Source organism: Astyanax mexicanus, chromosome 5 (genome assembly GCF_023375975.1).
Source record: "Astyanax mexicanus isolate ESR-SI-001 chromosome 5, AstMex3_surface, whole genome shotgun sequence".
NCBI lineage: Eukaryota > Metazoa > Chordata > Actinopteri > Characiformes > Acestrorhamphidae > Astyanax > Astyanax mexicanus.
In genome coordinates, this window is record NC_064412.1 from 47,044,628 (window position 1) to 47,065,179 (window position 20,552).

Here is a 20,552-nt window from a genome sequence, read left to right on the forward strand (position 1 = left end):
TGTCGCCGACTCTTCTGTGCTTTGCCTCATGGAGGGTGCTGTTCAGCTTCATCACATCTGTCATGCTGTCACTCACCCACACCCACAATGACCATATCCACAATCACCACACCCACATTCCAAACTCTGGTTGTTTTTCTGTCCCAACCCATTCAACAATTTTTAATCAATAATTTTATTGCATATATTTAATTCTTAGCAGACCTGTCAAAATATCATGATAATAAAGTTACCATTTTCTGTAGTAATCACAGTAAGAATATTTAGATATTAAAATTGAAAATGAATGTATGCACTAATAAATCTTGTTGCATAATACATTTAGATATTCCTATAAAAAAGCAAATAAAAAAAAAAAAAATCAAACATTGGATTTGTAATATATTAATTCCCATTTATATTCTAAATAAATAAAACCAAAAATTCATTAAATGTAGTGTATATTATACACTATATTACTGAATATGGGGCAGAAAAATAACAGTTTTCTATTAGAAATCTCTCTTGTTGTTTTTGCGTGAAATGTAATATCCTCTGGTTTCTCTTTATTCTCTCTGTATGGATTCTCTGTGTTTGTAGGAAAGTGCTTCCCTGGCAGATAGATTGATCCAGGTATAATCCCTCACTCTTCTTTCCCCACTGCTGATTTCACTTTTTTAAGCCTTTTTTCTGCTTATTTGGTTAATTAATGATCCAAATAGTGCAAACTGGTTATTCTCACAAACTTTAAACCCTGTCCAAATATACTGGAGGGTAATAATTATGTGGAAAAGCAATATTCAGGTAATTTAGTTTGTTCCTGCAGTTCATTACTTATAATAATGTATAACTACTTATACATTATTATGAACTCATTGTACTATAAAATAAGACTGTTGTTCTGATTAAGTACTGATGAAATCACAGTAGAAGTGGGCAGAATATTGAAAGTAATGATGGTTAATGGCTGTAATAGACAGCTGGTCTGAAGCTGTTAGTGGGAGAGGCATAGACACAAGCTCCCCCTGAAACACTGGCATCCATCCATTCCACCAACAGACCTGAGTGTGATCAGATTATCAGAGCGTTGCAGATCTGAATAGAACAATGTCACTACAAGTTTTCTAAAAGTTAACAGTCCATGTTGTTAGCAGTCCATGTTATATTCGTTGGACCACCAGCGTGATTCCAAGATAAAATAATAAATTAATATTGTTTTTAAAACCTTACTAATATATTTATACACTTTGCCTTGGAGTAATGAGAAAATATCAGGTTTTAGAATGTTTGTCATGCTTTGTGAGAATTATACCTGTTGCATGATACCAGATCTACCAAATTAACTGTTAGTTTTGTCCAAATAAGCAGAAATCTGTTCATTTTCCTTGTAAACTGCTAACCAGTATTCTTCTTGCTTTGCATGCATCAGATATAAAACTATACTTTCATTAAATTCCTAATATTAACCAATTAAGACCTACTCGTTATGCATTTACTTAATTAATTTATTTATTTTGATACATTTATTTATTTATTTTTTTATGTTTAATAATTATCGTAGCCCACTTGCACTAATGATCGCATGGCCTTATTTTATATTAATATAAAATAATAATTATATAAAACATAATTCTGTAAATTCAAGTGAACATTTTCTAACCAAATAAAGCACCCAAATAAACAGAGCTGCTAACAGCATGTTGACGTTCCCGGCCTTCCACATGTAGCATGCATCTCTTCCCGTATCTCCATCTACTGCCCCCACATCGCCCCTCCCCTGGTTCATCCCGCCTCTTGTCCGTGATTGGTTGGGTTAGGGTCAGGTGACGCGAGCGCAGGAGGCGGAGGAGAATTACCTGGTTAAACGGGAGCTGGCCACAGTCAAACAGCAAAGCGAGGAGGTCAGTGCCAAGCTGGAACAGGCCCAAAGCACCATCCTGCAACTTCAGCTCCAGCAGTCTGCGGTAAGGACCGAACACCACGCCCCCTACCGGACAGGAGGACTGCTCCGATTCGGCTGATACCAGAAAATGAGATGCAACATTTTCGAGTGGTTTTCTGTTGCATTTTACACACCAGGGGATCCTTACAGCATTAACTGGCAGCCCATAGTCAGTGCTGTGTTGGGCTTTATTTTTTTTTATTTTTTTTTTGGCTTTTACCACCCCCACATCTTTAGAGGACAACTTTTCTTTTTTTACAGAGACAGACAGATACAGAAACACAATATTAATCAAAATAATAATAATAATGAATGAATGATTGAGGAGTGGATAAGGTGGTGTGTGTGTGTGTGTGTGTTGTGGAGAGATAGGGGAGTACACATACAGTACCAGTCAAAAGTTCAGACAAACATTTTTCTTTTTTTCATTTTTCTTTCTTTCTTTCTTTATTTAATTTATTTTCTACATTTTAAATGAATAATAAAAATCATAAAACAATTTATAGACACATATGGAATTATGTAGTAAACAAACAAACAAAAAAAGTATCCTCCACAATCCCCTGATGTAACTCTGATCATCTGAGATGGTGGTTTGGGATTTGGGATGAGCTGGAGCTTCACAGCGTGAAGGAAAAGCAGCAACTCTTGTTCAGCACCTCCAGGAACTCCTTCAGGACGCTGAGAAAACTATTCCAGGTGACTCTACCTCATGAAGACTGAGATTTTTATACCAAGAGTGTGCAGATCTATCCTCAATGATAAATGTGGCAAGAATCTAAAAACATATAAAACATATTCTGGTTTGTCTACATTTTTTTCTTTACAAAATAAATCATCATGTCTGATAGCTTTATTTTTGGTCTTAAAAATTATATTACCAATGTAAATACTAATAAAAAGAAAGAAAACACATTGAATGGAAAAAGAGGTGTCTAAACTTTTGACTGGTACTGTATAAGAGGAGATGGTTAGACAGTTCAGCATTGTTTGCATAATGATTCTGTAATGTTGAGATTCTGTTCACATGCATGGCTGACCTGTGGAGCAGAAGGTTGTGTAGGGAAGGAGTCATTTGCATGCTAGGTAGTACTAAAAAACCTCATGAATATGTAAATGAGGTGGTGCATAATGCTGGGAGTGATGTTCGAGACACACACAGTCGTGCCGTGAGCTAAAAGGCAGAATTATATTTATTATTTATTCATACACTTGTTCTGACACCAGTTAATGTTTTGTGTGTTGCCAGTAAAGAGCTGATTTACATAATGCTGTTTCTGAGATCTCATTGCATATTTATGGAGATTTTTTTCTCAACTTTTTTTTGGGTGTGTCTGAATGTGTCTGCATTTATTATTTAATTATTGTTAATATTATAGTTCATATTTTTAGAGCATTTTGTAATGGCTGCCTTGTCAGAATTGCGGTTATCAGTGTATTGTACATTACATGAAAATTACTTACCGGTATATAATAATAAGAATAAGAATAAGCATGAGTTTTTTTGTTAATGTGAATTAGGCGGGATGTTGACTTTGTTTATAACCTGTTTTATTTAAAGTAATTATTATTTGTGTACAAATCTTTGTTTACTGTTAGTCACAGTTACCAACACTTACAACAATAATAAACATTATAAACAAATAAAGTTTCAACTTATTATTAATTTACATTATTAAAAAAAACAATAATAATAATTATTTACAAGAATTCTGTAAATAATAATGGATTGAATTTACAATTGTGTAAAAATTAATAATGGTGCCATAAAAAAATTAGTTGAGACCTATGTTTATATAATAATTCTGTTGTCAGAATTTCTTAATTATAAAGTGTAAAAGATGTAAATGCATTACTATGCTGTTATAATATAAATAACTGTGTATGGGTATTCCTGATACTGTTGGGTAAATTTCAGTGTAGATCAGTGTGTGATATTTGACTCTTCCCCTCTGTTCGTTTAGAAGGGTAATCCTCGGTACTCAGAGGAGTTCATCCTGCAGTTGGAGCGGGAGCTGGTCCAGGCCCGGCTAAAGGAGGCGGAGTCTCAGTGTGCTCTCAAAGAGATGCAGGACAAAATCCTCGACATGGAGAAGGTGAGTTCACATCCCAAAAAGCCTAATTTACCTCCTCCCTGCATTTTACTCATAACTTATTACAAATAACCTTATTTGGTCATTTTTGCCATCCTCGATACTACTTATTATGGTAATATAATGTACTCAGTATGTTGGCTTTGTTTATAAGTAGTACTTATTATACTTATTATATATATATATTTTTACATTTCCAGTGTCAGTGCTTTAAAAGTTAATTGTTAATTGTTACTGGTCATGACAGACCTGTTTTCAGGACAGTATGTGCAGTGTGTGGAGTGTTTGTAACTGTTTATTGTGTGTGGGTGTGTGTCTGTCTGTGTGTGTGTTCGTATGTATGTGTATGTGTGTGTGTGTGTGTGTGTTGTAGAGAAACACGTCTCTGCCAGATGAGAATAACGTGGTTCGGCTGCAGGAGGAGCTGATTGGTGTAAAGCTGAGGGAGGCAGAGGCTCTGACAGGCCTTAAAGAGCTCAGACAGCAGGTCCGGAACCTGGAGGAACACTGGCAGGTAAGCCCTTCATTGGAAAATTTGTAAGATTTTTTTTTACACCTGTAGTTTGTTTCTCTGGTGGGAATCATTTAATAAGTTACCAAGCATAAATCCAGAAAGGTTCTGTGTGCCAGACCTGCCGGTATAGTTGTGCTTTGTGAAACTGCTTTCACACTGAATCAATGAGCTGTCTGGTGCAGATGTCCAGGCAGTTGCGTCAGTAAACAGAGTGTAAGATTGTAATCCTTTTTTTAGAAACACATTTCAGATGTATTCTATTTATGTATTCTACTGTATCAAGATTCTGTAGTTGGGAATGCAATATTTCACGCATTGCACTGTTACAAACAGTGTGTGAGTACAGCTTCAAGGAAAATATGTAACTGTTTAGATATTGTCATCATTAGATTACACCATGTTTATCAATATTATCTACATTCCCATCACATTACAAAAACAACTCCGCTCCACGTGCTTTTAACTTAAACCCCAGCAGCAGAGCTGCAGTGTGTGCTGGTCCGGTTTAACCCGGTTTATATCCTGACTGGTGTTCTGTTTTCTCCTCTGCAGAAACACTTGGCCCGGACGGCGGGACGCTGGAAGGACAGCCCGCGGAAAAATGCAACCAGTGAGCTTCAGGATGAGCTGATGAGTGTCAGGCTGAGGGAAGCGGAGGCTCAGGCTGAGCTCCGGGAGACCCGACAGCAGCTACTGGAACTGGAGACACAGGTCTGACCTAGTAACACACACACACACACACACTCCAATCAAGTACTGAGGGCCTATATTGGTGCTGTGCCTCGGAATTGTGTGTGGGTGTTCTTTTAAAGTAATTTGGTTAATTGATGTGTGTTTTTAATACTGAATGTGAAATGGACTGATTGAACGTCTTTATAATGATGTAATACAGAATTCATTGTATATCCAGTAGGGGGCGACAAAAGTCAACGTTGAGCTAAGGCTCACCGTCAGTAGTCTTATTTCACTTTAACCATTTTTACCCAAGAGGAGACTATTTGTGTTCTTCATATTTTTACAGGGTGACACACTAAAAAAAATAGAGTATTTAGACTTTGGAATTGAAATGTACATATTTAAATATAATTACACGCCCATTCTCATTTAATGTTTTTATTTCTTATTCTATATTATTGTCTGCTTTGTAGATGAATGTAAGATATCAAAACTATGAAGGCGTGCCTATGCTTTATGAAGTAAACAAAAAAACAAGCAAAATGTTTTATACTTTAGATTCTTTAAAGTGGTATTTTTTGCTCTAATTGCAACTTTTTTTTGTTGTTGTGTTTGTGTTGTGTTGTTGTTTTTTGCTTTGCCCACTCTTGGCATTCTCTCAGTTAGCTTTATTGGGTAGAGCCTGAAATGGTTCTCCAACTCTCTTAAAGGAGTTCTAGAGGTGTTGAACACCTGTTAAGTGCTGTCCCTTCACTCTACGCTCCAACTCGTCCCAAATCAGCTGGGTTGTGTTTTTATGTCTAAAGTTTGTGAAAATCAAACCCCTAACTGCGTATGTGTTCCTTCATAGTTCTTTAAAATTAATCTAAAATGTAGAAAATAATTAGTTCTCTACAGTAAATATTACTGTAATATGTGGCCTATATCGAACTTTTTGATTTGTGTGGTTATTTATTTTACTCTCGTTTATTTCTAATTAATCCATTACTGAGACGGTTCCTGCCCAGGTGACACTCTCACCTAATCAGGGTTCTTTAGGCTCGTCAATCACAGTTCCTTTCCTCAGGTTCTGGTTATGCTGTTGGGTCAGTTTTCGCCTACAGGAAGAACATGTATGGAACAGTACGAGTGACTGTTTATTTTTTCTTTTCTTTGTGTGTGTGTGAACAGAACCAGATCCACAGTAATCAGCTGCGCCGGGCCGAGCAGGAGGCCCGCAGCCTACAGGAACGGGTCCAGATCCTCACCAGCCAGAACAAGACTCTGAACAGTGAGCTGCAGGAGATCAAGCGCAAGCAGGCCGAGATCGAGTGCAAGGTGAGCACGCCTCACTCGCTCGCCCCCTCACTCGCTCGCCCGCTGCAGGCCTGTTCCATCACATGACCTGCCGTGGAACCATTTTACGCCCACAGTACAACAAAAATATCTACTAATGGACTCTGAGTTAGCCTTAGCCGCTACTAAACTCTGTTAACATTAGTGTACGAGTGTGTATGTGCTTGTGTGTGTATCTGTGCAGAAGGTCATCTAACACTCCAGTGTCATCCTCTTTCACCATCTGTATGATAGTGATTGAGTAAAAGCTTGTATCTCCAGTTATAATCAGCAAATCCATTACTATAAAGAGGAACTAGTGGGTTTGGGTTTAAACTTCTGTAAAAAAGAGATAATATTAAACCACCCCTCTCACCTTTTCTCTTTCTCTCCTTCCCTTGCTCTCGCCCTTACTCTCACCCTTTCTCTCTCTCTCTCTCTCTCTCTCTTTCTCTCTTTCTTTGTTTCTCTCTTTCTCAGAATAAAGAGGAGGTAATGGCGGTAAGGTTGAGAGAGGCTGATAACATCGCTGCCATGGCGGAGCTTCAGCAGCAAATCTCAGAACTGGAGATACAGGTACAAACCCCAGTTCAAGCACTAATGTTAAACTGATTATACACATCAAGGATGAAGAAAAAATGTAATCAAATGCGTCATGTCTAAATACATATATAAATACCTCAGGATTGCTGTAAAGCGTCTGTGCGCGTGTGCGTGTCTGTGCACGTGTCTGAGTCTGTGCTCACGCGCGCGCGACTCATTTAAATTTTTCTGCTCGACCTCCAGTGTGCCGGCTGAAACATCTACAACTAAGTATTGAATCAGCAGACTCCCACTTTTCACCTCAGAACTAGATTTAATAAACCACAGAACTAAGTTTTTGAGGTTGAATCACTTTGTTGTAAATGACCAGAGGAAAGATTTAGTGGTGTGTGCTTGTGTGTGTTTCCTGTGCAGGAGGAGTGAATAGATTGGATGAATAAGTCCTGTGTTTGTTCTGTGCTGGGGAGATTAATGATAGTGAGGTTTCTGTATTTTATGCTCAGTCTGAGGGTGTGAGGTGGCGGTGTGTGCTATTAATATTAATCAGAATTCTGGTCTGATGTCTGTCTGAAGACGTTTCTGTGAAGTGTTGCTGTGTGTCAGACGTGAGGCTTTGTGTCATGCGCGCACGTGTCTGCAGATATAACACCATTTTTTTAGTGTATGTACACACACACACACACACACACACTGCATGCTTTGATGCCCTGTAAATGTCAGTGTTTGCTGCGAGGCGCTGCTGTGCAACATGCTGCCATCCTGCTGCAGGGTGGCGCGGTGGCTCTGTGGTTTTGGTTAGCCGCAGTTTTTATGCTGGTATGGTTGTGGGGGTAAGGCCATGGTTTACCAGATCTGGTGAATCTGCAGAACGGCTTGGCACAGTGTATAAGAACGAAACCAGGTTGCAGATTGCAGTGTAGAGCTGAGAAATCATTTATCATTTGTGATTAGTGATCAAACCAGATTCTTTATTTGATTTTCAAGATTATAATATAATTAATTGTATGATTATCAGTGCAGTACCAATTGATTTAAAAACTCTATTGTTCCTTAAGCCATCAGACTATACAACTCCTCTTTGCAAGTGGAGGAGGCTTTACAGGAGAACAGATAATAGGATGGAGCAGTAGACTGATCATAACATTAACCGGGCTATTAAAACCAACTGCATAACAAGGTGCAATATTTCTCCTGCTGGACTTTTTGGAGTTTTTATATTGTCCCTTTTTTATTTATATATTTTTTTCTTCTTTGTGTGTATTTATGTATCTATTGCTCTGCAGTCTCAGATTTATTATTTTTTTTTGTTTATTAGTTTTGTTTAGTTTTTTTATCTTTAGTTTAGTGTGGCAGATTCTCCATAAGTGGGCAGAAGTGTTGATGCCCACAGTTTGAAAATGAGCGAAATACTCCTGCGACAAATGACAAATGTGAACGCATGTTTGCAGCCAAACAAATGTTCTTTTAAAACAAAGTTCATCATTAATGCCACACAACTAATATGTTGTTGATTGTTAAAAGTCCTGAATCCTTCTAAGATCTGCATTAATATTTGTAAAATGTATATGAAATAAACTGCCACCACATTCAGTGCTACTTGATATAGCAGTAAAGCTGTTTAAATACTAATATAAGTTTATCTTTGAGATAGGTCCGGCGTTTGTTCTTTCTGAATAATAAGGCATATTGTCCAAAATGGCAACTAAGGTTTTTTTGATTTTACCTAATTAGAAATTAAAACTAAAAGAATGTGCCCTGTAGAGACTTTTTGACATTTTTGACAAATGTTTACAGACACTTTTAAATGAATTTGTATGAGGATAAAATGTGCTGTACAAAAACGTGTATCAGATTACTCCTAAATACAGAGTTACAGAATTTGTTTGCAGTAATTTGACTGTTACTTGTAGAGACATTTTGATTTTTTTTTTTACAAAAGTTTGCAGACACCATTGAATAGATTTCTGTAGGGGAAAATGTGCCATTAAATGACTGCTGTACAAAACCCTACATTGGCTTGCTCTATAAAGTTCAAGCAATGTATTTTAGTATGGGTCTGACATTCATGCAAAATTTCAGGGTTCAACATCAAAAGCTGTGGGAGAAGAAGTGTTTAGCATTTCATCTTTCCAAGAACACTTAATAATCGAAATTTAGGCTGATTAGAAGTGAAAGTTGTTTCAGTTTGGTTTTTATTAATCACTCAGTGCAGATGTAGATAAGGTGTAGGTTCTTGCTAGTACACACCCCTGATTCTAAACCAGTGTGGGCTTTAGGCCAGAAAGCTGCAGTACGTCACTAACTCCTTAACTTCCTGTTTCACCCACACCTAGGCCACATGTCCCACTGCTGGAAAATACTACCAATGAGCTCAGCTCATCTGCAGCGAGGTACCATATGAGTCACCTCAGACAGGTTTCGTTCTAGTCTGGGGAGATTCATTTCAGACTAAACCCAAAACCTATTCTGACACCACCAGCACCGCATCGTCCAATCACCCTCCGTCCTGTCCTACCCTACGGTGCGCACCAACAAACACGCGTCAACAGACCTGTTGCTAACGGCGTTCGTCACGTAGCCCGCTGCCGTCTTTAGCACTTCAGGATCAGTTTTGCTCTGCTTGCCGAAAACGTCACTGTATGTGTTTTTTTTCTTTCTTTCTTTTTCTTTTGGCGCCTCTTCTGCTGTGGGGTGAGGCTGCTGCTTGCATGACCGTCCTGAGACCACAGTGCAGCTATCTTCATCACCACGAGAAACCACTTCCTATCATCTTCTGATCCGCATTGCTCTGGAATCAAAGCTGATTTTTTGCTTTTGCTGCTTTGCGTGCAGAAGGTGAAACATCAGACACAGATTTAGCTCATCTCTAAACAAACAGATAAAAGAGTGAGAATAGACCGCAGCAGAGGAGCCAAGTACACCAGTGCTGCACTGCACTGCACTGCACTGTGGGGTCACAGAGAAGGGCATGCCCACTGCACTGCACTGCACTGCACTGAACTGCACTGCACTGCACTGCAATTAACTGCACTGCACTGCACTGCACTGAAGTGCACAATGCTACCGTAGAAAGGGCATGCCCACTGCATTGAACTGCAATTGACCCCCTGCAGTGACACTGATTGGCAATGGTGGTGGTGTATAAGGTGTTAGTTTGTGTTGTGCTAATATTATAACAGCAGTGCTGCTAGAGTTTTTAATTACCTTAGTTTTACACTGCAATTAACAGTCAATTAACATCTTACAGCAGTAATAAACATACTTAGGAAGGTACGTAATGTATCATCTAATTTCTAGTTGATACTAATTAAGACATTAAAATCACACAAATTTAATGCTTAAGAAATATATAAATAATAATTAATTTAGACATTAATTTTATAATAAATTGTAATGATTTAAAATGTAAATTTGTAATTATTTTAATAATTCCTTAAATAGTGTAAACTAATAGTTAGTTGAGACATTTTTCGGGTTGTTGTATAAATGTACCCTTATTGTGAAGTGTTAAAAGATATTTCTGATAATATAGACACAGTATGGTAATCTGCACCAAAATCTGACTCGTACTACCCCAGCACTTTCATTGTGATGTTAATTTTACCTGCTAAAAAAATATTCTACACTGGAGAATTTTAAAACATACCAGTGATACTGAGACTGCAGTCCAGTTGTGATTGTATTCAGTATATAAGTCACTGTGCAGAGTGTCTGCCGCGTCAGCTCGCTTTTACACCATTAACAGGAAGCTTTGTTTTAGATGGTGCAAAAAAACAAGTTTCCTTTTTAGCTGTAAGTCGAGCCTTTATAAATGTATTTTAACACTGAAATAAATGTATAGTCTGACTAGCTAACTAACCAGTAATACTTTTATATGTTTTTAATTATCAATAACAATTTAATTGACATTTCCATTAATCCCATAAAGGATATAAAAATGAAATATAAAGAAAATGAAGACATTGGTAGGTGTGCTCTTATGGACTTTCTTAAATGGAATCTCTTAAAGCTAAATAGCAACACACATGCAATATGTATATAGATATATATTTTATTGATATAATAAATTCTGTCAATATGATTTTGTGATGGAACTACATATATAACAATGACAAAGACAGATCAGAGTGATTGATTTGAGACTGTGAAAAACTGAACACACAGTCAAACTGAAATCACACCTTACATCTCTGCAGCACAGCATCGGTTCACCACAGCAACAAAAAAGAGGCTAGCTAGCATCTACTTGTTTGTTGTATTTAGCTTTTATCAGACATTACACAGTGACCAGACCGTTTAGTAAATATCAGTTTGGCAGAAGTGGCAGAATTTCCATTTTAATAGAATTTAGAGCCTTCAGAAAAGCTAAATGTCTACACATCCATGTAGATAATCACATTTGATGTGTTTAAGGTTTTTAAGAGTGAAGGTTGTGCTGGACGATATGGCCAAAAAACAAAAACCTATATCTATTACCAATATAAATAACTTTAAATTACAACTGAGGCAGAGCTTGTTCTTTTGTACACAAATTAAACAGATCAAAACAAAACTGTTTCAACTAGGATAAAGAATACAAGAAGCCTTTATCTACAGTAAAGGCCAAAAGTTTGGACACACCTTCTCTTTTTCAATGCGTTTTCTTTATTTTCGTGACTATTTACATTGTAGATTCTCACTGAAGACATGAAAACTATGAATGAACACGTGGAGTTTTATGTACTTAACAAAAAAAGGTGAAATAACTGCAAATATATATATATATATATATATATATATATATATATATATATATATATATATTTTAGTTTCTTCAAAATAGCCACCCTTTGCTCTGATTACTGCTTTGCACACTCTTGGCATCATTCTCTCAATGAGCTTCAAGAGGTGGTCACCTGAAATGGTTTTCCAACAGTCTTGAAGGAGTTTAGGACTTGTTGCCCCTTTGCCTGCACTCTGTGCTCCAGCTCACCCCAAACCATCTGGATTGGGATCAGGTCGGCTAACTGTGGAGGTCAGGTCATTTTTTGTTAAGTACATAAAACTCCATGTGTTCATTCATAGTTTTGTAAATAGTCATGAAAATAAAGAAAACGCATTGAATGAGAAGGTGTGTCCAAACTTTTGGCCTGTAGTGTACATAAAAGGATCATAACATCCCCATCAAATAAACAAACCTAAAGGCTTTATCAACCATAAATAACTTACATCAATAAGATACATCATAAGCTACAAAAGTGCTACAGCCAAAAGTCTGAAGTTTATCAGACCTTTGAAAGCCGAACCACTGAATTAGACTTGCCCCCCTCAATTTATCACTTGTGGAAACGTCAGAGGCACTCTATTTGAATCTAAATTGTCCCGCTCTAGAGCGGGGCTGAGCTGACCCGAAGCTAACCGAGTGGACCTGAAGCTAGCCAAGCCAACCTGAATTCTGTAAATAATACATACTTATATACCACAAAAATGGTATCACCGTTATTGAGACATTTCTTATTGCGATAAAATACAAATATCAAATTATTGTCCAGGCCTAAGTGAAGGTTTAATGTGGTCATTTTTTTTATTATTCTATCCACTTGCACTTTAGAGCATGTTGCTACCTTCACCATTCTTTGGTGAAGAATTCATTCATTACTTCATAAAAGACTAATAGAGGCGAGTTGTCGTGCCGGGCGAGTTGTCGTGCCGGGCGAGTTGTCGTGTCGGGCGAGTTGTCGTGCCGGGCGAGTTGTCGTCCGGGCGAGTTGTCGTGTCGGGCGAGTTGTCGTCCGGGCGAGTTGTCGTGTCGGGCGAGTTGTCGTGTCGGGCGGGCGGGTTGTCGTGTCGGGCGGGCGAGTTGTCGTGTCGGGCGAGTTGTCGTCCGGGCGAGTTGTCGTGTCGGGCGAGTTGTCGTGTCGGGCGGGCGGGTTGTCGTGTCGGGCAGGCGGGTTGTCGTGTCAGGGGGGCGGGTTGTCGTGTCAGGGGGGCGGGTTGTCGTGTCAGGGGGTCGGGTTGTCGTGTCAGGGGGGCGGGTTGTCGTGTCAGGGGGCGGGTTGTCGTGTCGGGCATGCGGGTTGTCGTGTCAGGGGGCGGGTTGTCGTGTCGGGCGGGCGGGTTGTCGTGTCGGGCGGGCGGGTTGTTGTGTCGGGCGGGTTGTTGTGTCGGGCGGGCGGGTTGTTGTGTCAGGCGGGCGGGTTGTTGTGTCGGGTGAGTTGTTGTGTCAGGCGGGCGAGTTGTTGTGTCAGGCGGGCGAGTTGTTGTGTCGGGCGGGCGGGTTGTTGTGTCGGGCGGGCGGGTTGTTGTGTCGGGCGGGCGGGTTGTTGTGTCGGGCGGGCGGGTTGTTGTGTCGGGTGAGTTGTTGTGTCGGGCGGGCGGGTTGTTGTGTCGGGCGGGCGGGTTGTTGTGTCGGGCGGGCGGGTTGTCGTGTCGGGTGAGTTGTTGTGTCAGGCGGGCGGGTTGTTGTGTCGGGCGGGCGGGTTGTTGTGTCGGGTGAGTTGTTGTGTCGGGCGGGCGGGTTGTTGTGTCGGGCGGGCGGGTTGTTGTGTCGGGTGAGTTGTTGTGTCAGGCGGGCGGGTTGTTGTGTCGGGCGGGCGGGTTGTTGTGTCGGGCGGGCGGGTTGTTGTGTCGGGTGAGTTGTTGTGTCAGGCGGGCGGGTTGTTGTGTCGGGCGGGCGGGTTGTTGTGTCGGGCGGGCGGGTTGTCATGTCGGGCGGGCGGGTTGTCGTGTCGGGTGAGTTGTTGTGTCGGGCGGGCGGGTTGTTGTGTCGGGCGGGCGGGTTGTTGTGTCGGGCGGGCGGGTTGTTGTGTCGGGCGGGCGGGTTGTCGTGTCGGGCGGGCGGGTTGTCGTGTCGGGTGAGTTGTTGTGTCAGGCGGGTGAGTTGTCGTGTCGGGCGGGCGGGTTGTCGTGTCGGGCGGGCGGGTTGTCGTGTCGGGCGGGTTGTCGTGTCGGGCGGGCGGGTTGTCGTGTCGTGCAGGCGGGTTGTCGTGTCAGGGGGGCGGGTTGTCGTGACGGGCGAGTTGTCGTGTCGGGCGGGCGAGTTGTCGTGTCGGGCGGGCGAGTTGTCGTGTCGGGTAAGTTGTCGTGTCGGGCGGGCGAGTTGTCGTGTCGGGTAAGTTGTCGTGTCGGGTGGGCGAGTTGTCGTGTCGGGCGGGCGAGTTGTGTTGAGTTATGGTGTGTTGTGGACGCTGCAGCAGTGAGGAAGCCATTAGTTTAGAGCCGTTTGACGTGCTTGGCCACAGCCTGCCACCTGCGAACCCGGTGCAGCCGAGCATGAGGAAGTCTGCTAACTGCCTCGGCCTTATCGCTGCCGCTCGGGGCACTCGGGGGGCGGGGCCAGAAAACCTCAAGAAAAACACAGATTCTTGGAAGATCCTGCATCCCCGGCCTATCAGAGCCCTGCAGCCCTGCCCTAACTGCAGACCACAGGAGCTGGAAACACCCTGCTCTCTCTGTGGGTGTGTGTGTTTGTCTGTGTGTGTGTGTTTGTCTCAATTTACCAAAAGTGAAGTTTTCATAAATTTTGCTATTGTGGGCCTGCTACTGCTGCTTAAAAAGTACTTTATAGGAAACACTAAAATAGGACTTTAAATAATCTAGGTGTTATTCAGTATAAATGTATTGGTTGTTTTCACTCAATTTTTTTTCTTTAATCAAATAATTGTGGTTGACCTTATCCTGACCTCAACTTCAGTAACTAAAAGTAAAATATTTTACTTTTTAATTTTTTTCTAATATAAGTTACAACTTTAACAGTATAATAGAAATATAGAAAAACTAGTATAGGAAAACCCGCCCATTTGCACGTGCACACACACTCTTGTGTGTGTGTGTGTGTGTGTGTGTGTGTGTGTGTGTTTCTTCATCAGTTTAACAGCACAGTGTGGCCTCTCCCCCGGGCATTACTTCAAAAAACACACTGTACTGTTACACACAAGCAACCTACACTTACTAACTGGCACTGGCAGCTATTCTTGCTTCACCTTTAGCATCACTATTAGCATCAGTGTTAGCATTAGTATTAACACTATTAACATCACTCACTGCTCTCCCACTCAACACCCGCCTCCCCTCCTCACCACAGAGTCACTCTGAAATGGAACGTTGTAGTAAAGCCTGGAAAACACTCAGATCTGATTTTGGTTTTAGTTTGACGATGGTCAACTAGAATGTTAACCAGACATGACTTGTCGTGTGTGTTGTGTGTGTGTGTGTGTGTGTGTGTATGTGTATGTATATATGAATGAATGAATGAATTTCAACTTATATAGCGCCTTTCTAGAAACCCAAGGACGCTTTACAATTAACACGTTTTACACAACAAGACTCATCCACACAACGGTGAGAAGCGGCAGCCAATAGTGCACAGCGTACTCTCAACCGGAAACGACCGTCCACCTGGAGGACTGCATCGGGCACTACAGCAATTACCCAGGACAGAGTGCCAATCCATATCTGGGCACAGTCATACACACACATTTACACACACACTTACATACATAACACACTTTTACACACACCGGATCAATTTAGAGTAATCATTTTTCTGGACAATTTAGAGTATCCAATTTACCTGATCTCCATGTTTTTGGACTGTGGGAGGAAACCGGAGTCCCCGGAGGAAACCCACGCAGACACAGGGAGGACATGGAAACTCCACCCAGATAGGGACTTGAACCCAAGACCCCAGTGCTGGGAGGCGAACGTGCTAACCACTAAGCCGCCGTGCCGTGTATATGTGTGTATGTATGTATATATATACATGTATGTATGTATATATATATATATATACACACACACACACACACACACACACACACACACATAAGATCAATACTGTATAAAATAAATAAATTATCCAAAGTATATATATATATATATATATATATATATATATATATATATATATATATATATATATATGTGTGTATATATGTGTATATATGTGTATAAATATATGTGTGTGTATATAGAGCCACTTCAGTTTCTGAATCAGTTTCTGACTTTGATTTTGCTATTTATAGGTTTATGTTTGAGTAAAATGAACATTGTTGTTTTATTCTATAAACTATGAACAACATTTCTCCCAAATTCCAAATAAAAATATAGCCGCAAGCGGCAATCAGCGGGTTCAAGCACCATCTGGCACAATGGTGCCTACTAGAGCATAGGATGGCAGGGTTCGTACAGGTGCTTGAAATCCTGGAAAATGCTAGAATTTTAACATTCTGTTTTCAAGGCCTGGAAAGTGCTGGAATTTTGGAAAAAGTCCTTGAAAGTGCTTGAAATTGTAACTGCATTTACTTTACTACAAATAACTATGTGACTAAATAAGTTCGGTTATAGAGAAAATTTCAGAGCGTAAAATAAAAAAGGCTTGGGCTCGGGCCTCCCGTGTATCTGTGACAACAATTTCTGGAGGAACCGGCTCTTTTTGCCCCCAGATGCCCCTTTTTGAAGTGTGACGAAAAGCAGTATAAATTCTCTCAACTAACCCCCAAATTTGACATACTACAGTAACTGCTCACTCAAATGAATAAGTTAAACATGCGGTGATCAACATTGGTATTTAAATTGTGTGAAACTGACACAAATAAATCCATAATTCCTGCTATTTACTTACTTAGAAGTATTTTTTTTCTCAGTAGCATAGTCGCTGTGAAGTGTGGAGAATAGTTTTATGATATATTGATTATCGCTGAATCGCAGTTTTGAGATATCACCATTATCATTCATTTACCACAGCTGAAAGGTCCTGGAAAAACTTGAAAATAGGTCTTGAAAGTGCTTAAAAGGTGTAAAAGGTGTATGAACCCTCGGATGGTGATGTGTAAAAAGGTCTAATACAATTTGAGAGACTCTGTCACATTTATAGATTATCAAAAGACTTTCACCTGTTTTTAATGTTGAGCAGAGGCCATTGAACATGATCAGTGCTTAAATTCACATAGAAATCTATAGAAGTTTGTAGAATATTCATCAAGTAAGTTACAATTAGTCAAAAGGCGTCTACATGTTATGTTTTTTGATCAGGAGACTTTAACCAGAATGTTCACAAAGTGGTGTTCAGATAGACCTTTTGACCTTTTCTAGTTCTAGTTCTGATATAAATGGCGCTTCATCACAGTGATTTTGTACAGATGTTTTAAACATTGTGAGATGATTAGAGCAAATACTGCAGAGTTACAAGGGCGCACGGATTGCTTGATGCCTGGACACTACTGTAAGTTACATTTTCACGCTTATTTTTTAATTACTATTTACCTGCAGACTCTGCAGTGTGCAACAAGACCAAAATGGAGGTTATAGGCCAAATATCCAGAGACTGGTTGAAATATAGCTATTTTAAAACATTTAGCAATAATGAAAAAAACAAGCATTTTTTAAACATAGTTGTATTTAAAAAATTGTCAGAGCCACTGTACTCAATATGGTAAAAACCTATTTAGATGTCGAAATATTATAGTATGATTGACATATACTAGGTTTTTTGGAACACCTCCCCCAGTGGTGAAATGGTTTCACCACTTTGCAGGTCACTACAATGTCTCCACCTAAACATAACACATAGCCATTTTGACTGATGAAGTTTAATGATTGAGATTGAAGATTCTGTATGCAAAGTTTCAGGTTGCTGAGAAACAATGTTCTAAATTTAACTGTTGGAGTGACTGGGGCATATATCTGGAAGGACTAATTTGTATATGGCCAAATTTTTCTTATTGAATATTGAAGTGCATGCTCTCACAAGTATTTTGATATCCAACATGTCAGGATTAATCAAAACACCTAGGACTAGTTTGCAAAAGTATGTTTTACACCACTACTACTACTACTACTACTACTACTAATAATAATAATAATAATAATAATAACAATAATAATAATTATTATTATTGTTATTATTATTATTATTATTATAATTATTATAAGCAATAAAAAGTTAAAATACATATTGTGTGTAAAATACACATATTATGTATTGTGTCCATAAATGCTGTCATGTGATTTAACCAAAATTCTGTACAGTAATGTTGTAACATGTAATATTTGTAAGTAATATTTGTATCAGAGCTAAATATATATTTTGTTTGATTGTTTTGTCTCAACAGAAGGAAGAGGGGCGTGTCCAGGGGCAGCTGAACAACACAGACTCCAGCCAGTACATCCGCGACCTGAAGGACCAGATATCAGATCTGAAGCATGAGGTGAGCTTCAATGGCACTGTGCCAGTTTTTTCTGGTCTGATGCCAGTCAGACAAACAGATACAGAGCTTCTCTATTTTGGTGGTGTCTGATCTTTACCTGTTTTGCCCTAAAAGCCTTTTCTCTTTGTTTCTCATGTATTTTTTACACTAACTGTGTTTGTGTGTGTTTGATCTGTGTGGTTTTGTGTGTATTTTGTTTGCCGGGTTTCTGAGCGCTTTGATTTGGGAGGTTATTTAGCCGTGATGTTTAGAAGTGTTAACTACGCCCTGTAAAAATGCTGTTTCCTGAGCTAAGGCAGTTAAATTGCCCTACACGCCCCTCCCTCCTGTAGCGCTTTTAGCAAGGTGGGCATGTAAACCACATTATACTTCAGAATTGTTCAAAATTCATAGTCGCTACTGTAATAATTGCACATTATAATAGTATTATTACCCACACAAGAAATATATTGCCCAAGTATGTGAAATTTAAAATAATTGAATCATATTAATCACAACAATATTCTTTAAGTAACTCTGATTAATCGCACCTGTTCTTTTTAAGACACAAGTTTTTATAGTGGTAACCCTAAATGTAAATAAGAGAATGAATGTATCATGCAATTGTGAACATGAAAAATACTATTATATTTATATTAGCAGTGTTAGTTAAAAAATAGTACTATATACTAGTATGTTTGAGGGGAGATAAAAAGGTACGGCACTGGAATAAAGAATACATGATAAATTGGATATTTTTTTTTACTTTATTGTAAATGTCTCAGCTTGGTTGTAAGGATTTCTGAATTAGAACTTAAATTGCTGAGTATAAAAATATTTGGAAGTGTTATTATTATGGTATAATACACATACTCACAATGGAGAAATGATCATTTAAATGGCCGGGGGGAAATATATAACGGCCAATATTCAGTAATGTGTATACACTGTCCTTTTAAGAGCCTCTTGCACTCTTACCACAGGACCACAGGACCAAGCTCCTTTCTTTTATTTTATTTCTGTAAGTCACCAAGACAGATGCCATCTCCATATAACATCTATTATAAAAGGCACTTTCACTCAAATAAGCCTGGAACACCATTGAATTCTTATTGCTCACTGGATTAAAAGCACATATCTGAACGCTCCTGTACCTCCCAAAGACAGTACCTAACATAACCGCTCTTGCCAGAAAAGTAGCCTATGAGCTGTCTTGGCGTTAAACTTAAACACTACTACTACTATTTCTATAAATAATGCCATAAATGTGCTTTGGTGCTGCATTTGTTCACGTATGAACTAATAAATAAGTAAGTAGAATACTGCCAGAGCGAGTTCGAGTCCTATCTGCTCCATGTGCTTCATGTTTCACCTGCCCCAAAGCTCACTATCTGGGTTGGAGCTGGAAATCTGAACTGAGACTGACTTCAGAGTGTTACAGCTCCTCACGATGAGGTTCACAGTGAGGGTTGCTTTCAGGTTCACAGGGGTCAGCTTTAGAGAATATGCTGTTGTCACACTCATCATGTCCAGGTGGAAATGACTGTACAGAGCTGTATTCTTTCTTCCCCCTCTCTGGAGGTCAGGCCCTTTTGTCAGTGTTTATAGTTTTTGAGTTGGTGTTTTTGTCATTAGGGTTGCATATGCTCTCCATCTCTGTAGGAAGAGATGAGTCTTGACATAAGGTTCTCAAAGCCACTGTTGATCAGTGATAATTAAGAGAACAGGGTTTTAGCAGGATAGTATTGTTTAGTATACTGTGGTGTAAAAACTGTTGGTTATAATACCATCTACATTTTACAAAGAATCCCACCAATTTATTACCAGTTTAAGGTTTAAAATCCAAACAATCATTCCATAAATGAACTAATCAGCAGATTAATCCATTAAGTTAATAATAATATATATGTTTTTATTATTTAAGTAGTTTTAAAAAAGCCTCTCCTTGTGTACAGATTTTTGCATCCCTTTCAACATTCCTTTAAGGATCAGTGTATAATAATGTTTTTATTAAGCAAAAGAAAGGCAGCCACAAACAAGTTGTACACTGTGGTGCAGTAAAACTGTGATATTTATTGAGTAGGTTATCATATAATGGAAATCTCATACCCACTGCAGCCCTATAGCTGAGCTGTAATAGTTTTTAATACTCAACACAAAGAGAGAGATGAGAAGGATAGAACCTCTGCATCCACACATGCAATAAAAACATCTTTCACTAGAGTACCTCTACTTAAGCAAAAGCTTGGAAGTAGGAGTGTGGGATTAGGCCACACTCATCACAGAATTGACTTCATTCAATTACTATAAAAGCAGCTTTTGTTGAC

General features: G+C 39.4%; 1 protein-coding gene across 8 annotated transcripts in view; it reads left to right on the plus strand.

Annotated features, from left to right (window-relative positions):
* Positions 1 to 20,552, plus strand: part of evi5b (ecotropic viral integration site 5b) — an 88,796-nt gene that overhangs the window by 59,843 nt on the left and 8,401 nt on the right. For 6 of the 8 annotated variants that reach the window (XM_015601381.3, XM_015601382.3, XM_007233614.4 and 3 more), the window contains 8 exons: positions 580 to 612; positions 1,797 to 1,943; positions 3,886 to 4,017; positions 4,388 to 4,528; positions 5,081 to 5,239; positions 6,374 to 6,520; positions 6,998 to 7,093; positions 18,151 to 18,246. In XM_015601381.3, the coding sequence (XP_015456867.3) occupies positions 580 to 612; positions 1,797 to 1,943; positions 3,886 to 4,017; positions 4,388 to 4,528; positions 5,081 to 5,239; positions 6,374 to 6,520; positions 6,998 to 7,093; positions 18,151 to 18,246 (951 nt within the window). The remainder of the gene's footprint in view (positions 1 to 579; positions 613 to 1,796; positions 1,944 to 3,885; positions 4,018 to 4,387; positions 4,529 to 5,080; positions 5,240 to 6,373; positions 6,521 to 6,997; positions 7,094 to 18,150; positions 18,247 to 20,552) is intronic. The other 2 variants (XM_022685342.2, XM_015601383.3) reach the window with 2 other exon arrangements.